General features: G+C 39.2%; 1 protein-coding gene across 1 annotated transcript; it reads right to left on the bottom strand.

The window, feature by feature from the left end:
• Positions 1-20,040: 20,040 nt before the first annotated feature.
• Positions 20,041-20,574, bottom strand: LOC115965527. Its single transcript, XM_031084778.1, has one exon. It carries the CDS (start codon positions 20,572-20,574, stop codon positions 20,041-20,043), a length of 534 nt encoding a protein of 177 aa, XP_030940638.1.
• Between the last annotated feature and the right edge of the window lie 417 nt (positions 20,575-20,991).

Here is a 20,991-nt window from a genome sequence, read left to right as displayed (position 1 = left end):
AAAAAGAAAGAAAAGAAATTGAAGAGTTAGAAAGTATGAAAAGATGAAGGAGATGAAGAGAATGAAAAGAAAGTCAGAATGCAGATCTTGTGCACATATCCTACGAGAATTGAACATCTAGGCATAGATCTTGTACAAGTCAAAGTGGAGCACATATCCTCTGGGAATTGAATATGCAAGAACCAATCCCATGTAACACAAAATTCATACACATATCCTACAGGAATTGAACATGCAGGCATGAAACCCCACACAAGTCAAAATGTCAGAATGCAGATCTTGTGCACATATCCTCCAGGAATTGAACACGCAAGTACAAATCTCATACTAGCCAGAAAGTCAAAATACTAACCTTGTGCACATATCCTATGAGAATTGAATATGCAAGCACAAATCATATACAAGTTAGAGTGGTGCACATATCCAACGGGAATTGAATATGCAACAGGTTAGAGTGGTGCACATATCCAACAGGAATTGAATATGCAGGCATCGATCCTATACAAGTCGAAAGTTATGCACATATCCTTCAGGAGTTGAACATGCGGGCACACCATACAAATTTCGCATACATATCCATTGGGAATTGAACATGCAGGTGCGGTAGAAGAGGTAGAGATAGAGGTAGAGACCAAGGTCAACCCGAGGTAAAAGCCTCACCAGAACAAGTAGAGATGGAGATAGAAGACAAGTACCACCCAGAGAAGTTTGAGGCAAAATCCCCAGATAGACAACACAAATATATATCCTTTTAAGCTCATAAGAGCACCCTTGTTTGATTGTTTGAGCTCGTAAGAGCACCTTTGTTTTTTCTTTTTAATGACTCTAGGATAATGAGTCACTCGTCTTGTGCTTGTAATTGGCAAAATAGGTTTTGGGATAGCAAACATGTTGTTGCTCGTTTCTCGAGCAACAAATGTGGGAATTCGGACATATGAAATCCCACGCAACTCTTCGGAGTTGTGCCCCGCCCCATGAATGTCATGTGCATAGGTTGGGCTCAAGTCGTACGTCAAAAAAAATTTTGATCTCTTATTCTTTTGATTCCATTAACGAAGCTGACGAATCAAAAGAAGGGCATCTGTAGACATCGCATTTTGTACCCCTTATGACTCAAGCCCCCATTCCCTAATATTGCAAAATTCTAAGACCCCAAGGTTGGTTTAGGGCCTAATCAGAAGTTTAAATTGACTTGAGAGGAGTTAAAATGAAAAATATAACTTTTAATGAGCAAATAAATCAATTTTTGAAAAATAAGGCCAAAGGAAACCCTCACTATGCGTATACGGCTTTCTACATGCATACGTAGGCTCGATCTTGCACACTAATAGCAATTTTTAGAAACCTAAATAAGGAAAGTTTTCTGGATTTATGTTGAGGTTTGAAATGAATTCCACATCACCTGGGGATAGTTCCAAACCCCTTTTTTCACACTATAAAAAGCCTTACATGGTATATTTTCAAAAAATACAAAAATCCAACGAGAAAACACTAAAATTTACTAGAAATAGTGAATCAAAAGGGAGTTTTACTAATCATTCTCTTATTGTTTTGTGAATAGATTTGACTTACGGGAATGGTAAAAGATCAAGCTTGAAGAGCTTTGCTTTGAGGTATCTAGTCTAAACTTTTCTTTTTCCTTTCTTTCATTTTTTGCTTTTAAATCTTTATGTTTTTCTTGTTTTTATATGCTTTAACATTTTTATTTAGCTTATGCTTATTTGTTTGCATGTTTTAAATGCATGTTGTCTTGTTATAATTCTCATTTTGAGGTTCTACCCTGTTTTTGTGTTTTTACTGTTCCTAGGCAAGAATCTGCATATGCATAATCTTGCCCGCATACACAGTTTTGATTATGCATAAGCAAGCTTGTTCTTGCATGCACAAGCTGCTACCCAGAAACCCTAATTTTTGTTTTCTGTTTGTTTCGTTTCTGGTTTCATATGTTTGTTTGTTTAGCTTCCTTTTTCATATTTTTATGCTCTTAATGTCTATGTTTCACATGTTTAATTTCTTGTTTGTCTCACATGTTAGAATTAGGGTTTTGTTTTATGTTTTTATTGTTTTGATGACATGAACATCCACTCACATGCTCATGCATAAATGCCATAGGTGTTCAGTCGCTGCAAGGTAAGTAAAAGGTAAGTCATGCATTTGTAGTGTTCATGCATTTGTGGTATGATCTTGTCCTAATGATAAAGATAAATGTTCTTGTTTGGATGAGTTATGCTTAATCACATGTTTGCTTGGATCTTTTCTTATGCTTATGCTTTTGCCTTGATTTGATTGTACATGTTGCTACTCTGAATATGATATGATGCCATGCTAGATGAATGCTAGGATGATGTGATGAGATACATGTTTAGATGTATGATGACTAAGGTTTGTGATGCTAGATGAATGTTAGGATCTATGGTGTGAGATGCATGATTAGATGTATCGTAGGCTTTGTTTGCAAGCATGATAGATGTATGGTTAGGGATGTTTGATGCCATGTTAATTGCTAGATGTATGTTAGCATGTGTGTGAGTTAGATATAAGTCTTAAGTGTGACTTTAATATGGTTAATACATAAGACACAATGATAAGAAGCCAACCTTAGGGTTGAACGATATTAGGTGCCTACCACCTTCCTAAGACCATACCTTAACTCTGAACCCATATCCCTGGTAGTAAGATCAAAAGGTCCTTCCTCGAAAGGATGCTATATATATGGTTCCTAGACCATTGCAAAAACTACGTGGTGACTCCCCCTTGTGTCCATATAGCCTACTACATAGTGCAGTTGACCGCCACGTACGATCCCTTATTCAAGCTTTTAAAGAAGGATAAAAAGATAGAGTGGACAGATAAGTGTCAAGTAGTCTCTGATAGGATTAAGTGGTATTTGTTAAACCCTCCTATTCTGGTTCTCCCAACTGGGGCATCCATTGATTCTCTACCTAGCAGTGCAAAAGACATCCATGGGTTGCATTTTAGGCCAACTAAATGAACCCAATCAAAAGGAGACGAGGATTTACTACCTGAGTAAGAAGTTCACTAGTTATGAGATCAATTACATTAACATTAAAAAGACATGTTGCACCCTAGAATGCGCCTCGCATAAGTTGCAATAGTACATGCTCTACTTCAGCACACGGTTGATTTCCCATATGGACCCCATCAAGTACATCTTTGAAAAGCCTGCTCTCACAAGGAAGATCTCTTGTTGGCAGATGTTGCTATTTGAGTTTGATATTATGTTTGTAGTGAGAAATGCCATCAAGGGCCATGCTATAGCCAATTACCTAGTGGATCAGCCATTGAATGATCTAGATTTTTCAAAATCGTTCTTCCCAGATAAGGATGTTTTGGCAATAAAGACAAAACCAAGCAATGTGGAACCATGGCGTTGGAAGCTTTATTTCGATGGATCCGCCAATACCACCAAAAATGGAGTAGGAGTAGTCCTAATATCCCCGAAAGGCCAATAGATCTCGCTTTTAGTCAAACTGAATTTCGATTGCACAAATAATGTCCTGGAGTACAAGGCATGCGTAATAGGCTTACAAGTCGCCTTAGAGTTCGGTACGTATGATCTAAGTGTCTTTGGTGATTCGCTACTGATCATGTTTCAGATAGAGGGAAAGTGGTAAGCCTGAGACACCAAGTTGATTCCATATCAAAAATGCATCACCTTCCTAATCCCAAAGTTCCAGAACATTACCTTTACTTATTTACCCCAAGCAAACAATCAGTTCACAGATGCTTTAGCAACCCTGGCTAGCATGGTTAAGTTGGTAAAGGGAGATGAGATGCAACAATTGTGCATAGAAGTTTGCAATTTGACAACCTACTGTATGAATATCGAAGAATGCATGAATGTCGAAGTCGAAGTCGAAATCGATGGGAAGCCATGGTACCATGATATCAAGGCTTATATCAAAGATGGTGAATACCCATCTAGAGCCACAGACAGTGAGAAGAAATTCATTAGGTTCATGGCATGTCAATTCCTCTTGAGTGGAGAAGTCCTATATAAGAGGAACCACGACACAACTTTGCTTCAATGCATAGATGCCCCCAAGGCTAACCATTTGATGGAAGAGATGTATGAAGGCCTGCTTGGAGTCCATGCTAGTGAACCCCTGTTGGCCCAAAAATTTATGAGAGCCGGTTGCTATTGGCTCACCATGGAGAACTACTACATCAAACATGTGAGGACGTGCCATTATTGCCAAGTCTATTAGAATAGGAACAATGTTCCTCCCTAACCCCTGTACTTGCTAGTGCCATGGCTTTTTTCAGCTTAGGGAATGGATGTCATCGAACCTATGATTCCGAAATCCTCAAATAGGCATGAGTATATCTTAGTGGCCATCGACTACTTTACCAATTAGGTGGAGGCCACTTCCTACAAAAGCGTCACCTAGGTTGTGGTGGCCCAGTTTTTGAAACAGAACATCATTTGCCGCTACGATGTGCCTAGAGAGCTCATTACAAATAATAGGAAGAATTTGAATGAGATAATGATTGAGCAGCTTTGCCAACTATTCAAGATTGAATACAGAAATTCAATTCCTTACTATCCTCAAATGAATGGCATAGTGGAAGCAACCAACAAAAACATAAAGAAGATCTTAGTGAAGATGACAGACATTTATAAGGATCGGCACAAGTTCTTGCCATTTGCCTTATGCATCTATCACATTTCTGTTCGTACTTCCATGGGTGCAACCCCGTATGCCTTAGTCTATGGCATGGAAGCTATCCTCCCCACAGAGGTAGAGATCCCATCTCTCAGGATCTTACCATAGACAGAGTTGTTAGAAGTCGAACGGGCCCGTTTCCTATATGAGCAATTGAACATGGTAGATAAGAAGCACATAACCATAATGTGCCATGGATAGTTGTACCAGTGCCGTGCCAAGCGAGCATTTAATAAAAAGGTTAGACCCAAAGTCTTTGAAGAAGGCAACTTAGTCTTAAAAAAGTGCAACCAGGACATGCCTAATCACAGAGGAAAATTTTCCCCAAACTACAAAGGTCCATATGTGGTGAAGAAGGCCTTTATGTGGTGAGGAAGGCCTTCTCCAGAGGAGCCTTGATCCTAGCCAACATGGATGGGCATGATTTCAATATGCCTACTAATTTTGATGCTGCCATATAGTACTTTGCATGAGGGAGCCTCCAAGTGCAACCTCTTTTTCTATATTCCTAGACAAACAAACAAAAAAATTAAAAAAAATATAAAAAATTAAAAATATATATAAAAAAAAAAACGTAAAAAAAATACAAAAATATGAAAAGTAGTTTGAAAACCTGAAAGGACGGTCTAGGCAAAAAGTAAGGCAATCAAAGTTTGTAATGTTAGTTGAACTACGTGATGGCCTGATCCTTCCCAGTGGAGGTACATAGGTAGCCAACTCTAGCCTGGTCACATATTAAAAGAAAAAATCAATCAGTTGAATCCACATGGGTTTGTGATCAAGATCAAGAAAAGAAGGATGGACCCTTTTCCAAGACGAAGATATAAGGGTACCTCAAGATTCCCAAAAGGTTACTTTATGTTTGCAACGCATATGACCCTCTGTGGGTTGTTTAAAGATTTTATGGCACATGTCAGCAGAAGGTGTACCCTAAAGGGAATGGAAAATATCCATCTAGAATAGGTTGTATCCTTTGGAACCTGAGATACTGATATGCATAAACTTACATTTACCATTTTATTTATATGATCTTGCATTTTCAAAGCATTTGCGCACATATTCATTAAACATGCCTGTTTTGTGCCTTTTTAATCCTTTCATGCATTCATCATTCTATTTCCAAACATGAATCTCATAAACATAAATATCTCTTGATGATCAATATATGCTAAAGCATCTCTATTTCCACCATTTTTTTTTTTAGTTTTTAAGTATGCCTTACATACTAAACTATGCTTTAAGACCCAAAAGTGGAAGGTCGTACATAATTGCCTAGTAATTTACAATGGACCTTTCTGTATATGGTGGAATACTAACTATATAGCTCATGTGCAAAAAGTAGACTCTAGCAAGTCAAACATGGCCTAAACGGTTTGACACCACCCTGTAAAGCACCCTAAAGCCGGTGAAAAGAATCAGATCATCTGAGGAATAGGTACAAAGCAACCCTACAGCATTAAGCTTAGATCTCTGGCAATCTCGCTAAGTCTACCATATGAATATCGAAGATGAACTAGCTCCCTTTCTAGACTGGGACTCAAAGTGCAACTTTGCCTCTCAGTATCAAGTAGAACTTGCAATGTGCTAATCTCAATAGTAGCAACTCTCAATGCCTCCTCTTTCATGGCTACCTCAGCCTAGAGACGACGAAATGCCAACTGCGGCTCACTAGGCTCATCAACTAACCCATACTTAAGACTCAAAGTAGAATGAATGTAGGATGTAGCCGACACTAGCCTTATAGCTAAATCATCATCCCTGTTACTCACTGCAGCACAGCTAGCCTCCATCGTGGCTCTCTCCTCATCCCTCATTTGGCCCAAGACAGTGAAACTCTAAGTAGGATCTGCTAGCTCACTCTCCAAGCTCATAACCCAAGATCTCAGCTGAATGCACTCTATTGGAAAATCTAGTTTTGTATCTCATACAAAACACACAGCAGAAGCAACAAACGTCGATCTATTTCATTCATGATTAATAACATGCACTACGTAAATTTCAGAATTTAAGAACAAGATAGCATACCTTGATGTGGTGAAATTCAAAACAAAAGATTATAAGTACTTAGGAATACTTTTAATCTTCACTCCAATTCCACTTTACGCCCAAGAAGTGTGGTCTCTCAATCAGTTTCCAAGAAAGAATAATTGAGTGGCTTCACTCACACATACAAACCATTTCACAATGATGTATCTTTTTCTCTCTAATAAATATATATATATATATATATTCATATATTCTGTATGTTTCTCCCTTTATAACTAACTAATTATCTAATTAGGCTGGCCTATAGGGCTTTAGTGTGTGGCTTGGAGTGGGATCAAAAGGGACCAATAAGACACTAGCTCCAATGAACCTTGGGCTTTTCTGTCAACTCTTAACAAGTCCAAAGTTACCATTAATTATATTTAATACCACTATATAAATATAATTGCACTCTAGGCCTTATTAATAAATTATATCCCAAGACTTTATTATACATGCAACCCCTTCATAAAATATTCGTAGTGAACAAAGTCATGAATGTAGACTACCACTTTGAAGATTACTACATCTTAATCCTTGAGTACTTGGTTTAATCCTTTAAGTTATTCATCATATATATATGAAATCCAATTTCATAAATATATACTTTAGTATCTCCTTACTAAAGTGGTTAGGCCTAACACTCTGAATAACCAAACCCATTAAATTTATCTCAAGAGAATATTTTATATCTTCGTTAAGAGATTATGAATTCCATCTTGAGAATATGTGTTCCATCAACACTAAATGTGGCTACCTAACATACTGAGGTTTTGATCGTGACTTTTGATCTCACTCCTAATATATCAAAGCAACCTACACCTTATGATCAGGTCCATTATTCTCTCAGGATTAAGAGTTTATGCATATAGAAGTTGTAAGATTTATTATTCATTTGGCAGTCGCTAGGAGAATAATAAATCTCATAGCGGTCCAATTCAGTATGTCTTAACTCTTAAAACATATCAACATACCAACTAGAAGTCTCCACTTCCATGATCAAGACAAATCATCTTAGTTGATATGTTATAGTCTTCGCAAATGAAATTCCCAATTTCATCACCGACTACGAACTATAATTCTGAGTTTACAAAGAACTTGTGATTTATATCTTCTGTGACTTTTCACATAAATCACATACTATGCATCTCATGGACTATATGATAATGTTCAAATATTCATGTTACCATTATTTTAGATAATAATAAAACAACTTTATTAATTACAACATTAAGTCGTACATAATTTCATACATAGCATCATACAATAGGATTTAAGGGTACTAATCCTAACAATCTCCCACTTGCCCTAAAGACAATTGTGCACTAATCTAACTCCCATTCCCTCCAAATGTGACTCAAAAGTCCTTTGGGGTAAGGTTTTGGTAAAGGGATCTGCTAGATTATTTGCACTATCAATCTTTGCTACTACTACATCTCCTTGAGTAACAATGTCTCGAATAATGTGGTACTTTCTCTCAATATGCTTTCCTTTCTTATGATTCCTTGGATCTTTGGATTGTGCAACCATTCCACTATTATCGCAAAACAATGCGATAGGAACTTGCTTCATTCTCACAATACCAAGATCAGAAAGGAATTTCCTAAGCCAAATAGCTTCCTTTGCTGCCTCACAAGCAACAACATATTCAACTTCCATGGTGGAGTCTGCAATACAAGATTGCTTAACACTCCTCCAACTTATGGCTCCACCTCCCAAGGTGAACACACAACCTGAAGTGGACTTTCTAAAATCAAGATTTGACTAAAAATCTAAATCTGTATAACCAATGGGAATCAAATCCTCACTATGGTAAACAAGCATATAATCTCTTGCTCTCTATAGATACTTGAGAATATGTTTTACAGCTTGCCAATGTTTAAGTCCTAGATTTGATTGATATCGGCTGACCATGCCAACTGAATAACAGATATTTGGTCTAGTACATAGCATGGCATACATGAGACTTCCTACTGTAGAAGCATAAGGAACTTGTCTAATTATATTTTCTTCCTCAAGAGTTTTAGGCCTTTGGTCATAAGACAAAGGAACTCCATGTCTAAAAAGAAGTAATCCTTTCTTGGAGTTTTGCATTCTAAACCGTTCTGAAACCTTATCTATATACCCAGTTTGTGATAAACCTAACATCTTATTTTTGTGATCTCGCCAAAGTTGATCCCTAGAATAAAGTTAGCTTCACCTAAGTCCTTCATATCAAATTGGCTTGACAACCAAACTTTTATTGATGACATTACCCCTACACCATTTCCAATGAGTAGAATATCATCAACATAAAGCACTAGGAACATTACTACTTTATTTCTATCTCTTTTGTACACACATGGTTCATCAAGATTTTGTTCAAAACCAAATGATTTAATTTCTTAATCAAATTTGATGTTCCATAACCTAGATGCTTGCTTATGTCCATAAATGGATTTGTTCAACTTGCATACCATATACTCTTGGTTCTTTGCTATGAAATCTTCCAATTGCATCATATAGATTTCTTCTTCAAGATTGCCATTAAGAAATGTAATCTTGACATCCATTTTCCAAATCTCATAATCATAATGAGCAGTAATGGATAAGACAATTCTAATAGATTTAAGCATGGCTGCTGGCAAAAAAGTTTCATCATAGTCAATACCTTCTTTTTGTGTATACCCTTTCACCACTAGCCTTGCTTTAAAGGTTTCAACCTTTCAATCTATCCCTCTCTTCCTCTTGTAAACCCATTTACAACCAACAGGTTTAATGTCGTTAGGCACCTTTACAAGATCCCATACTTGATTGGAATACGTAGAATCTAATTCAAATTTCATAACTTGGACCCAATGATGTGCATCTATATCATTCATTGCCTCTTCATAAGTGTAGGGATCTGATTCAGCCTATTATGAGATAGCTTCATATGTTTCTCCCAAACCTATAAATCTTATAGGAGGCCAAACAATTCTCCCACTACGACGAGGAACTTATGTACTAGTCATCTCATGAGTAATGTCTTGTGGTGTATCTAATACACCCACATCATCCCTAGTTTCATGCATTGGTTATTCTATTACAAGTTCATTCATTTCAGCCAAAACAACTCTACTTCTAGGAGTATAATCATTCATATAGTCATTTTCCAAGCATTTGACATTTATTCTAACAAACACTTTATTATCCTTATGACTATAGAATAAACCTCCAACGGTTCCTTTTGGATACCCTACAAAGAATACTACTTCTGTTTTAGACTGTGACTTGTCAAACTTTCCTTTCAACACATGTGCTAGACAACCCCAAATATGGAGATGTCTCATACTAGGGTTACGCCCAATCCACAACTCTACAGGTGTTTTAGGAACAGACTTTGAAGGTACTAAATTCAGAAGATACATTGCAGTACTTAAGGCATATCCCCAAAAGGAAATTGGTAGAGTCGAATAACTCAGCATGGATCTATCCATATCTAAAAGAGTCATATTCCTTCTTTCTACTACACCATTTTGTTGTGGAGTTCCAAGTGCAGTCAACTAGGATAAATCCTATTTTCAATCAAATAATCCTTGAAATCCCCAAGAAGGTATTTGCCACCTCGATCAAATTGAATGGCCTTTATGCGTTTACCTAATTGATTCTCAACTTCAGCCCTAAACTCTTTGAACTTTTCAAAAGCTTCGGACTTTCGTTTCATTAGGTACACATAACCAAATCTAGAGTAATCATCAGTGAAGGTGATGAAATACTCATAGCCACCTCTTGCTTGGATTGACATAGGACCACATACATCTGAATGACCTAGTTCTAGCAATTCTTGGGATCTTTTACCTTTTGCATTAAAAGGTCATTCGGTCATTTTACCCTCCAAACAAGATTCACAAACTGGAAAACCATCAAAGTCCATAGGCCCTAAGAGTCAATCTTTAATAAGTCTTTGAATTTTGTTTGAATTAATATGACCCAAATACAAGTGCCAAAGATATGCATCACTTGTAGAAAGAAACTTTCCTTTTAATGATTTTACATGAGAGTTATTATCTAATTCAGAATTGTATAATTCATTCTTATTAGGAGTTAAAATATAAAGACCATTTACAATATTGCCAGAACAGATAAACATTTTATCCTTCTTTATTACAACATTGTCTTTTAGGATAACATAATATCCATGTTTACCTAAATAAGTTGCAGAAATTAAATTCCTACAAACATTAGGTACATACAAACAGTCTTCCAATATTGAAACTCTAGATTCAAAACATAAATTAAACACTCCAATAGCTACAACTAGAAACCTGCTCCCATCAGCCAAGGTAAGAAACATTTCCCATTCATTTTAGCTTTCTAAAACCCTTGCAAAGATTTGCAGATATGATTAGTACAACCTGAATCCACACACCAAGAATCTGTGGGAATCTGTACCAAACATGTTTCAAGAAGGAATGTACTTTTCATACCTTTATTCTTAGCAGCCTTAAATATTGGACAATTCCACTTCTAATGTCCTTTCTCACCACAATGGAAACACTTTCCTTTTGTTTTCTTTCCTTCGTTGGCAACTCCTAAGGCAACTTGTTTACCATCTTTCTTGGTGAAGTCATTCTTCTTCTTCTTCTTCTTTCTACCCTTGCCTTTCAACTTAGGTTGAGAAGTAGAAGCTTCAGCCATATTGGCATCAACACTAGAAGTACCAAGGATGCCTTCCGCCACTACCAACTCATTCATCAATTCAGACAATGTATAAACCTTTTTGTTCACATTATAGTTAAGTCTAAATTCCTTGAATGATTTTGGTAGAGACTGGAGTATCATATCCACTTGGGATTCTCCATTAATATCGGCACCTAAAACTTCCAATGTATTCAGATTACAGATCATCCTAAGACAATGCTCCCTCACTAAAGTACCTTCAGCCATTTTGGTATTATAAATTTGCCTCATAGTTTCTTGCCTTGTAGAATGGCCTTACCCACCAAACATCTCCTTCAGACTTAGCATTATGTCCAAAACTAGTTCTACATCCTGCATTTGATTTTGTAGAACATTTGAAATAGATGCTAGGATATAGCACTTAGCCATTTCATTAGATTTCTGCCAACGATCATATCACTGTTTTTCCTCAAGAGGAGCATCTAATGATGGAAAGCTAGGACATGGTTGAGTAAGCACATATTTGTGCTCTTCAGCAGTAAGAACAATGTCCAAATTTATTTTCCAGTCAACATAGTTGGATCCAATCAGTTTGTTTTGATTAAGAATAGCAACAAGTAGGCCAAATGATGCCATGATTTTAAATTTGAAAATAACAAACATGAATATAATAAGTAAACTAGACATTATCAATTTAGCATATAAATATATAGTATGGAACCTTAATAAAACCATAATATAAAATATGCAACGACAACCCAATCCCATATTCAATATCCCTCAACATAGAGTGAATTTTAAATACTATGATTGATTGAGAACTATTCCCATTATTAGTGCTATCATGATAACTCTTATCAAACACTAACAATATGCTATTTTACATTTGGTCTCTAAGTTGTTAGGACATATATGATTCACTTGTTAGAAACATATGACACTTGATATTGCTTCGAATCAGTAAGGTGGATGCTCTGGCTTCAATGGGATACTGAACGGTGGAAGGCCTACAAAAAGCAAACGCTGTCAAAAAGGTTACCGGAGAAGACTAGCCAAACCCCCTCCGATGGCAAAGTTAGTCTCACAGGAATGAAGTACCAACTTTTTGGGAGTCAAGTCTCAGAATGTTCTTACCTCTCTTGGGTTCAAACCAGTCCTTTATATAGAGATCCTAGGGACAGTTATTTGTCCAATAACCTCCCCAAGATTTGCAGAAGCCAATGAGTCCAGAGTTAACTTCCTCAATGGCTACTAAAGTTGTAACCGCTAACGGAAGTTAACTCATTTGAGGGATTCATGGCGATAGCTACGAGTTTAGTAACCGCTACAGAGAGTCGAAAGTTTTCTAAGTGTTGCGTATTCGTCCGTCTAGTGTATGATGATTTGGTCGTCCCTGGACATCTGATGATCGTCCATGGACGACCTTCATGGACGAGTTTATCGTCCATAGGAGACTTCACTAATCAAGAGTAATATCATCGTCCATGAACATTTTTCCTTCTTCTGGGGTGATTCTTGGTCCAACTTGCTCTATTGGCTCTAGACGATGCCTTTGGACGAACTGGAGTTGGACTAATTTTCTACTTCCCCATCAGTTGCCCCTTTGTTCAATGGGTCGTCCAGGATATTGTTGTGATTTTAATAAGATTTCACTTTTTTGTGAGCCACGTGTCGCGAAGCTGTTGGTTGGCCAGTCGTGTCGATCCCGTTTCCCAAAGGAACCGCCACGTGTCAATTTTTGAGTGGCGAGCGTCGTTTCGCTGACCCTGTTGCTGGGGCCTATAAATAGTGCATTCTCTTTCATGCCCCTTACTTTCCTCTCATTTTCCCTTCTGCCATCTCGTCCAAGAGCCTCGTCTAGCTCTCCTCCTAGTTCTATCAGGTATTTCCTCTTTCTTTTTAGGTTTTCATCTTAAATCTTTCTACATTTCAACCATGTCTTCGTCTAGTAGTTTAAAGAGGGAGATAGATGAGTACCAGGACGGTTCTTCTGGGAGTGAGGGTAGTGAGGAGAGTAGTGTAGATAGCTTGTCCTGTAGCGATTCCTCGGACGAGCATTACTCGTCTACGGTTCCTGGCATTCCCTTAGAGGAATTGCAGGAACTACAACATAGGATGGCTTCTGGATCTGGGGCTAGCTCGCCCAGACAGCCATCTAGCCCTCCTCAAGAAGAGGAAGAGGACGAGGAAGACGTCATTTATAGTTGTGCCCCAGAGGTAGCATCTACCTTAGACGCTGCCAAGTTAAAAACTCTCGTAGATAGATACCAAATTCCTAAAGATCTTAACCCTCGTCTACCCAAGGCTGGAGAATGGTGTTGTTCTCCTTCCTCTGGTTCAGGGGTATACACTTCTTACCTTTTAGCTGGCCTTAGGTTTCCTCTAAATTCCTTCTATAGAGACCTCTTCCAAAGGTTGGGTATTGGACCTAACTAGCTCAACCCCAATGGTTGGAGGACGATAGTCGCCATGCAAGTGCTATGGCGTGAGGCACTGGAAAGGAATCATCCAATTACGATGGACGAGTTCCTTTACTCTTATAAGCCCTTGGAGATAAAGAAATCTGCTGGTTTTTACCAGTTCTTGTCCAGGGGCTTTTATTACAGTTTAATTAAGGGCCGTAGCTCATCTAACCAGCTTTGGAAAAAAGAATTTTTTATTATTTTCTGGAAATTGGGCTGGGGACCCAGCTGATGTGGGTAATCCCCCCTTCCCACCTTTTACTAGCCCTCTAGGTCGTCTCCGTCCTGAGGATATATTTTCTTTCCATTTTATTTCATTTCTACTTACATTTTTCCTATCTTTCAATCGTCTAACTCTTTCTCTTGATGATGCAGCTGTTGTTCGTCCACGTTTGGACAAATTTTACTTGGACCGGATAGACGTGGTTCGTACCTTCCCTGAGAGAACTTTCCACGATTTGGTAACTCTCAGTCGTCTAGCAGCTTGGGGACTTGGCCCAGTGCCTACTGTAGAGAACCTCAGTCATAAGGAGACTACCCGTCGAAGTAAGTATCATCCATTTTATTTCATTTCTTTTTTTTTTCTTTTTTTTTAATTGATTTTCCTCGTCACAGGGATAACTACAATGAGGGAAAACAAAGAAAAAACGGTGACTAGTGGGGACGAGGATGTTGCTGCACCCTCTACTGTCCAAGTGACTTCCGTCCAGGCTAGGAAGAGGAAGTCTAAGTCGATATCCAGTACCGTGGACCTGGACGACCTTCCAAGTCGTCGAGGCCCTAAGAAGTAAAAGCCTGGTAAGACTTCCCTTACCAAGGTCCCCAAGTTTACACCTCCGACAGTGAACTTGGACGACCCTCTGGTGGATGTGAAGCCCGTCCAAACAATCCATCCTGTCAAGACTGATCCTCCCCCTCCACCCAAAGCTTCTCGCAAGCCTAGTTCATCGGAGCCCTCTGATCGTCCTTCCAACCTGGTTCTGGACGAAGGTTACGCATGGAGGATGTTCAAAGGAATCATCACTAAGCGTGAAGTTAATGAATGCTAAACATGTTAGTGAAGGAATTTAAACGTTCTGGCATCCATGACCTTTTTAAGGTAAGTCTTTCCCTCGTCCTTGTGTGTAAATTTTTTTTTTTTTAAATTTTAATTTGAATAGGATGTCTAACTCCCTTTCGTCCATATGCAAGCTATGTCAAAATTTTATACAGCAATCTGCCAAGCTAAGGAGCTTGCTACAGAGGCTAAGATGGCTAAGGACAAAACTAAGGAGCTGAACAATGAAGTTCTACTAAAAAAAGGGGAGGTCCTTAGGTTGACCGAGGATTTTAATCGTCTACAAGGAAGTGAGACGAAGGTGAAGAATGAGGTGGAAAAGCTTAAGGCTGATAACTTAGAGAACGATACCCGTATCAGCCTTTAAGAAAGCACGTGAAAAAGCCATAGCAGCCTTTAAGAAGTCTAACGAGTACAAGAATCGTCTAGACAGCCACTATGTAGCTGGCTATGAGGACTTTCGTGTTGATGCTAAGGAGACATATCCTAACTTGGACTTCAATTCTTTCAAGTTTCCCCTCGCTACTGAAAGTTCTTTGTTGCAGACGAGTTCTGAGGACGTCAACATAATGGACGATGCTAATACTGAAGTGACGCAAGACGACCCTAAGACTAGCTTGCCCAAGTGATTGCATTTTCCTTAGAAAATTTATTTTACTTTTATTTACTTTTATCTGGAAGTGCCCGTTGTTTTGGGCTTTGTTCTTTACTTCTTTTATTCAAGTTCATACGAGTACAATTGTCTCATCCAAGATTATGGACGAGTCTTATATACAATTAGTTTTATTTTCACAACTTAAGGGTTTTTTTTGGACGTGGGTCGTCCACCCTTCTTTAAATTCCATGAACAAATGAATATTTTCTATTTTCACCTTCCATTGTGTTTGAATACATACATTTCCAGATTTATGTATGAAATTTTATTTTCATTATTCATATCATTTTTGTGGCTGTGTGGTTCGTCCACCCAGGAATTCAATTTGCCTCGTCTTGAGTATAAGGGTGAATTTCTTATTACATCACTGAAATAGAGCAAATTGAATCCTTTTAGCTTATGTACAGTTCGTCTATGAATGACTCCCTTTTTGGTTAGCTTTTATTCATTATTCAAATTTAGGGACGACCATATTTCCGTCCTTGATAAGACTTCCCAGCAATTTCTCGTCCATGCAATGGATTGTTACGCTGGTTAGATTCATTTATGGGCTTGTGCTTTTGCAGTCTTTGTTCATCCATGTTTTGGAAGGCCATTTCTCGGATTTCATCTCGTCTTGAGCTTTAGACGGATATACCTTGTTCTATTTTAACTTTAACTCAAGTTTCATCTCGTCTTAAGCTTTGGACGGATGTACCTTGTTTCATTTTTCCTTTTGAGGAAAGCTTATGGACGGTACATCCTTACGTCCAAGGATTTCATTCATCCATGCTTATTTACTTTTTTGTGGATCATTCTGAATGAATATACAAAAATAAAGGATTCCCACACAATATACTTGAAAATACATCATATATATATCTGAAAATCCAAACTTATGTAAACATTCGTCCACAGGCATGGCACATGCTCGTGAGCTAGTGCCTTAGGGAATTAAAAATACAAACCAACTCGTCCATGAATAGCACAAAAGTGAAAACACTAATGTACTTTCTAGGGGATTATTGAAATACTTAAAACACATAGTAGTAGTAAACAAACATGAGAATACTTCCGCTCATCCAGGTATCTCGTTCATGGCCACTTTCGTCAAGAGTCAGCATTTATTGATGGTATTTCCTTACTTGCTCAACATTCCAAGGGTGTTCTAGCCTCCGTCCATACAAAGCTTCTAAATAGTAGGATCCTTACCTCTTGCAGTTGATAACCCTATAAGGTCCTTCCCAATTTGGCCCCAGTTTCCCGTAGGCCGGGTTTCTTGTTGCCAAGGTAACCCTCTTCAGGACGAGATCCCCGATGTTGAAGCGTCTGGGCTTCATCATGGCATCATATTGTCTTGCCATAAGATTTTTGTACCTCGCTGTTCTCTGTTCTGCATCCATCCTGACTTTGTCCATAAGGTCAAGGTTAAGACGGAGCTGTTCTTCATTTTCTTTAGCTTGATACTTCCTCACCCTGTGGCTCGTCATATATACTTCTGCCGGTATAACTGCCTCACTTCCATAGGCTAGTTTAAAAGGAGTTTCCCCTATTGGAGTTCTCACTATCGTTCTGTAAGCCCACAAAACACCTGGTAACTCATCCGGCCATACTCCCTTTGCCCCTTCAAGCTGAGTCTTGATGATCTTCAACAAGGATCGGTTCGCTACTTCTGCCTGGCCATTGGCCTGTGGGTGGGAGGGTGAGGAGTAATGGTTCTTTATTCCAAGTTGTTCACAATATTCCCTGAAAGGTGTGTTGTCAAACTGTCGTCCATTGTCAGACACTAGTACCCTAGGTACCCTGAATCTGCATACAATGTTCTTCCAGACGAAGTTCTTGACATTTTGTTGTGTAATTTTTGCTAGGGGTTTAGTTTCCACCCATTTTGTGAAGTAATCTATTCCTACCACCAAAAATTTCATTTGCCGAGTTCCAGTTGGAAAGGGCCCCAAAATGTCTAGTCCCCATTGCGCAAAAGGCTAAGGGGCCATCATTGGCGTGAGATACTCTGCTGGCTGTCTAGGAATGTTGCTGAAGCGCTGACATTGATCACATACCTTAACATATGCCTTAGCATCAACTTGGATGGTTGGCCAATAGAATTCGCTACGGATGACTTTATGGACGAGTGATCTGGCTCCCGAATGGTTACCACATGCTCCTTCATGAACCTCCTTCAACATGTAGTTTGCCTTGTCCGGAGCCAAACACCTTAGGAGAGGCTGGGAAAAACCTCTTTTGTATAACACTTCATCCATAAGTATGTACCTGGCTGATTTGACCCTGAGCTTCCTAGCTTCGTCCTTCTCTTTTAGAAGCCTTCCGTCCTTCAAGTATGACACTATTGGGGTCATCCAATTTCCATCACCCTCTATCTGCAGCATCTCTGGAAGGTCTATACTAGGCATGTATTGTACTGCATCCAACTCGTCCATTGCTTCATTCGCAGACGCTTCCTTTACCAGAACATCTGCTTCCACATTCTCTTCCCTTGGGATTTGAATGAAATCAGCTTCTTTGAATTTCTTCACAAGGTGCACTACCTTCTTTAAATATTTCTTCATTCTGTCTTCCTTGGCTTCACATATCCCATTTACTTGGCCTATGAAACTGAGAGTCTCCTAAGACAAGTATTGAGTTTGCTTCTACAGACTTAGCTAACTCCAACCCCTTTAAAAGGGCTTCATACTCCACTTCATTATTAGTAGTTTGGTATTGCAAATGAGCCTTTTACTTTAATTTGTCTCCTTCTGGTGACTGTAAAACAACTCCTATTCCTCCAGCAATTCCTCCAGCATGCAATGTAGACGATCCATCTACATGGACGACCCATTTTTTATTGTACTCTCTTTCCACAAGATCCTCGTAACTCGGAGTGAACTCTGCAATGAAATCTGCTAGGGCTTGAGCCTTTATTGCATTTCTCGGTTGGTACCGAATGTCGAATTCACTAAGTTCCACCGCCCATTGAATCAACCATCTTACAGCTTCCAGCTTGTTCATTGCCTTCTTGAGCGGATGGTCCATCATGACATTGATGACATGAACTTGGAAGTAATGTCTTAACTTTCTAGAAGCTGTTATCAGTGCAAAAGCCAACTTCTCTATAAGTGGGTACCTTCCCACTGCTCCTCTGAGTGCTCGGCTAGTGTAGTACACGGGTTTTTGTACTTTCCCTTCCTCTCTGATTAGAGCTGAACTTACGGCATGTGGAGACACCGCTAAGTACAGGTACAGTTCTTCTCCTTACACGGATGGACTTAATAATGGAGCTGTAGTGAGATAGTCCTTCAGGTCTTGGAAGGCCTTTTGACATTCGTCCATCCATTCGAATACCTTCCTAAGGACTTTGAAGAAAGGTAAACATTTTTCTGTGGCTTTCGAAACAAACCTGTTCAAAGCAGCAACTCGTCCAGTGAGGGATTAGACTTCCTTGATATTCTTCGGTGGTTCCATGTCCAATATGGCTTGGATCTTGTCTGGATTCGCTTCGATTCCTCTTTGCGAAACCATGAACCCCAAAAACTTTCCCGATGATACTCCGAATGTACACTTACTTGGGTTCAATTTCATCTTATATTGCCTAAGTGTTTCAAAGGTTTCTTGTAGATCGTCCAAATGGCTTCCCTCCTCTATGCTCTTCACAAGCATGTCATCGACATAGACCTCTACATTCCGTTCTATTTGTGGACGAAACATGTGATTAACCAACCTTTGATAAATTGCCCCTACGTTCTTTAAACCAAAGGGCATCACCTTATAGCAAAACAAGCCATGGCTAGTAATGAAGGAGGTCTTTTCTTGATCAACTTCGTCCCTCTTTATCTGATTATATCTTGAGAAGGCATCCATAAAGCTCAACAACTGATGGCTAGCCGTAGAGTCCACCAATTGATCAATGTGTGGCAAAGGATAACTATCCTTGGGACAAGCCTTGTTCAAATTAGTGAAATCTACGCACATTCTCCACTTGCCATTTGCTTTCTTCACCATCACCACATTGGCTAACCAATTCGGGTAATAGACTTCCTTAATAAACTATGTCGTGGTCAGTTTTTGAACCTCTTCCTTGATTGCCTTATCCCGCTCAGGAGCGAACACCCTCTTCTTCTGACAAACAGGCTTAGAAAAGGGGTACACATTCAATCGATGAGTGATTACACTTGGATCGATTCCCGACATGTCGTCATGACTCCATGCAAAAACATCGATACTCTTTCTTAGGAACTAGATGAGGTCTTTTCTTGCCTTCTCCTTCATACCTGTTCCAATTCTGGTGAATTTCTTAGGATCATCTTCTTGCAAAGGAACATCTTCTAGTACTTCTGTGTTCAGAGTTGGTCTTCCAATAATGGCATTGTATGAGGACGAACAATCCACCATGAGGAAATTGAATTCCCTAGTTATCTGCTGTGGGTATGACCTTACCACTACTGGTAATGTAATGGTGCCTACTGGCTGCACCTTCATTCCTCCGAACCCTATCAATAGTGAGCATACTGGACGAAGTTGATCCTGCCCAAGCCTCATCTATTGGAAGGTAGGGTAGTACAATGTATCTGCTGAGCTTCCATTGTCAACTAACACTCTCCTGGTTGTATAATCTGCAATAAGCAGAGTAATGACAATTGCATCGTCATGCGGGTGATGGATCCTCTCAGCATCTTCGTCGGTGAAGGAAATGGCCGGCCCGTCCATTGATCTCGTCCTTGGTGATCGTCCAGAGAGTTGGACGTTTTGCACCACTTTGAGATATGTCTTCTTTGACTTGGAAGATTGCTCCGTGGAGTTTCCTCCAATGATAATCCTTATCTCTCCTAGTGGGGGCCGGGATGATTCCTCCATTTTTCCTTTCAACTTCTCATCTCTATGATCCCTTCCAACGAAGTGCCTCAGCTTTCCTTGTCTAATAAGATTCTCAATTTGCTGCTTCAGGTCATAACATTCATCTTTGTCATGCCCATGGTCCCAATGGAAGCGACAATATTTACTCTTATTGTGCTTATTGGGATCTCCTTTCATCTTCTCTGGCCATTTTAGAGAAGGGTCGTCTTTGATTTGCATGAGCACCTGATCAAGTGGAACGTTCAGGGGCGTGTAGTTCTGGCTTCTTCCCAAAGGACCCGTCTTCTTGTTATCTCATTCCTTCTTATCTTCCATCCGTCCCTTCTTTGGACGAGGGCCTTGTTCTGAGTGGCGTGCTAGGTGCACTTCCATCCTTTCAGCTCTTTTCCTCTTCTTGGCTATGATCGCATCTTTTGCATTCATAAAGTTCTGAGCCGAATAGACGAGCTCAGTCATGGTTTGAGGCTCCTTCTCATATAGCTTGTGGATAAATAGATCAAAATTAATCCCATTATGGAAGGCCACCAATAGAAGCTTGTCGTCTACCTTGTCCACACTAAAGGCTTCTCTGTTGAAGCAAATGATGAATGATCGCAGGCTCTCATTCTCCCTTTGCTCTATGGTCAACAAGCTGGA

Source organism: Quercus lobata, chromosome 2 (assembly GCF_001633185.2).
Source record: "Quercus lobata isolate SW786 chromosome 2, ValleyOak3.0 Primary Assembly, whole genome shotgun sequence".
NCBI classification, from domain to species: domain Eukaryota; kingdom Viridiplantae; phylum Streptophyta; class Magnoliopsida; order Fagales; family Fagaceae; genus Quercus; species Quercus lobata.
Note: the sequence above shows the minus strand (reverse complement) of the source record. Positions and strands in the feature narration are given on the sequence as shown.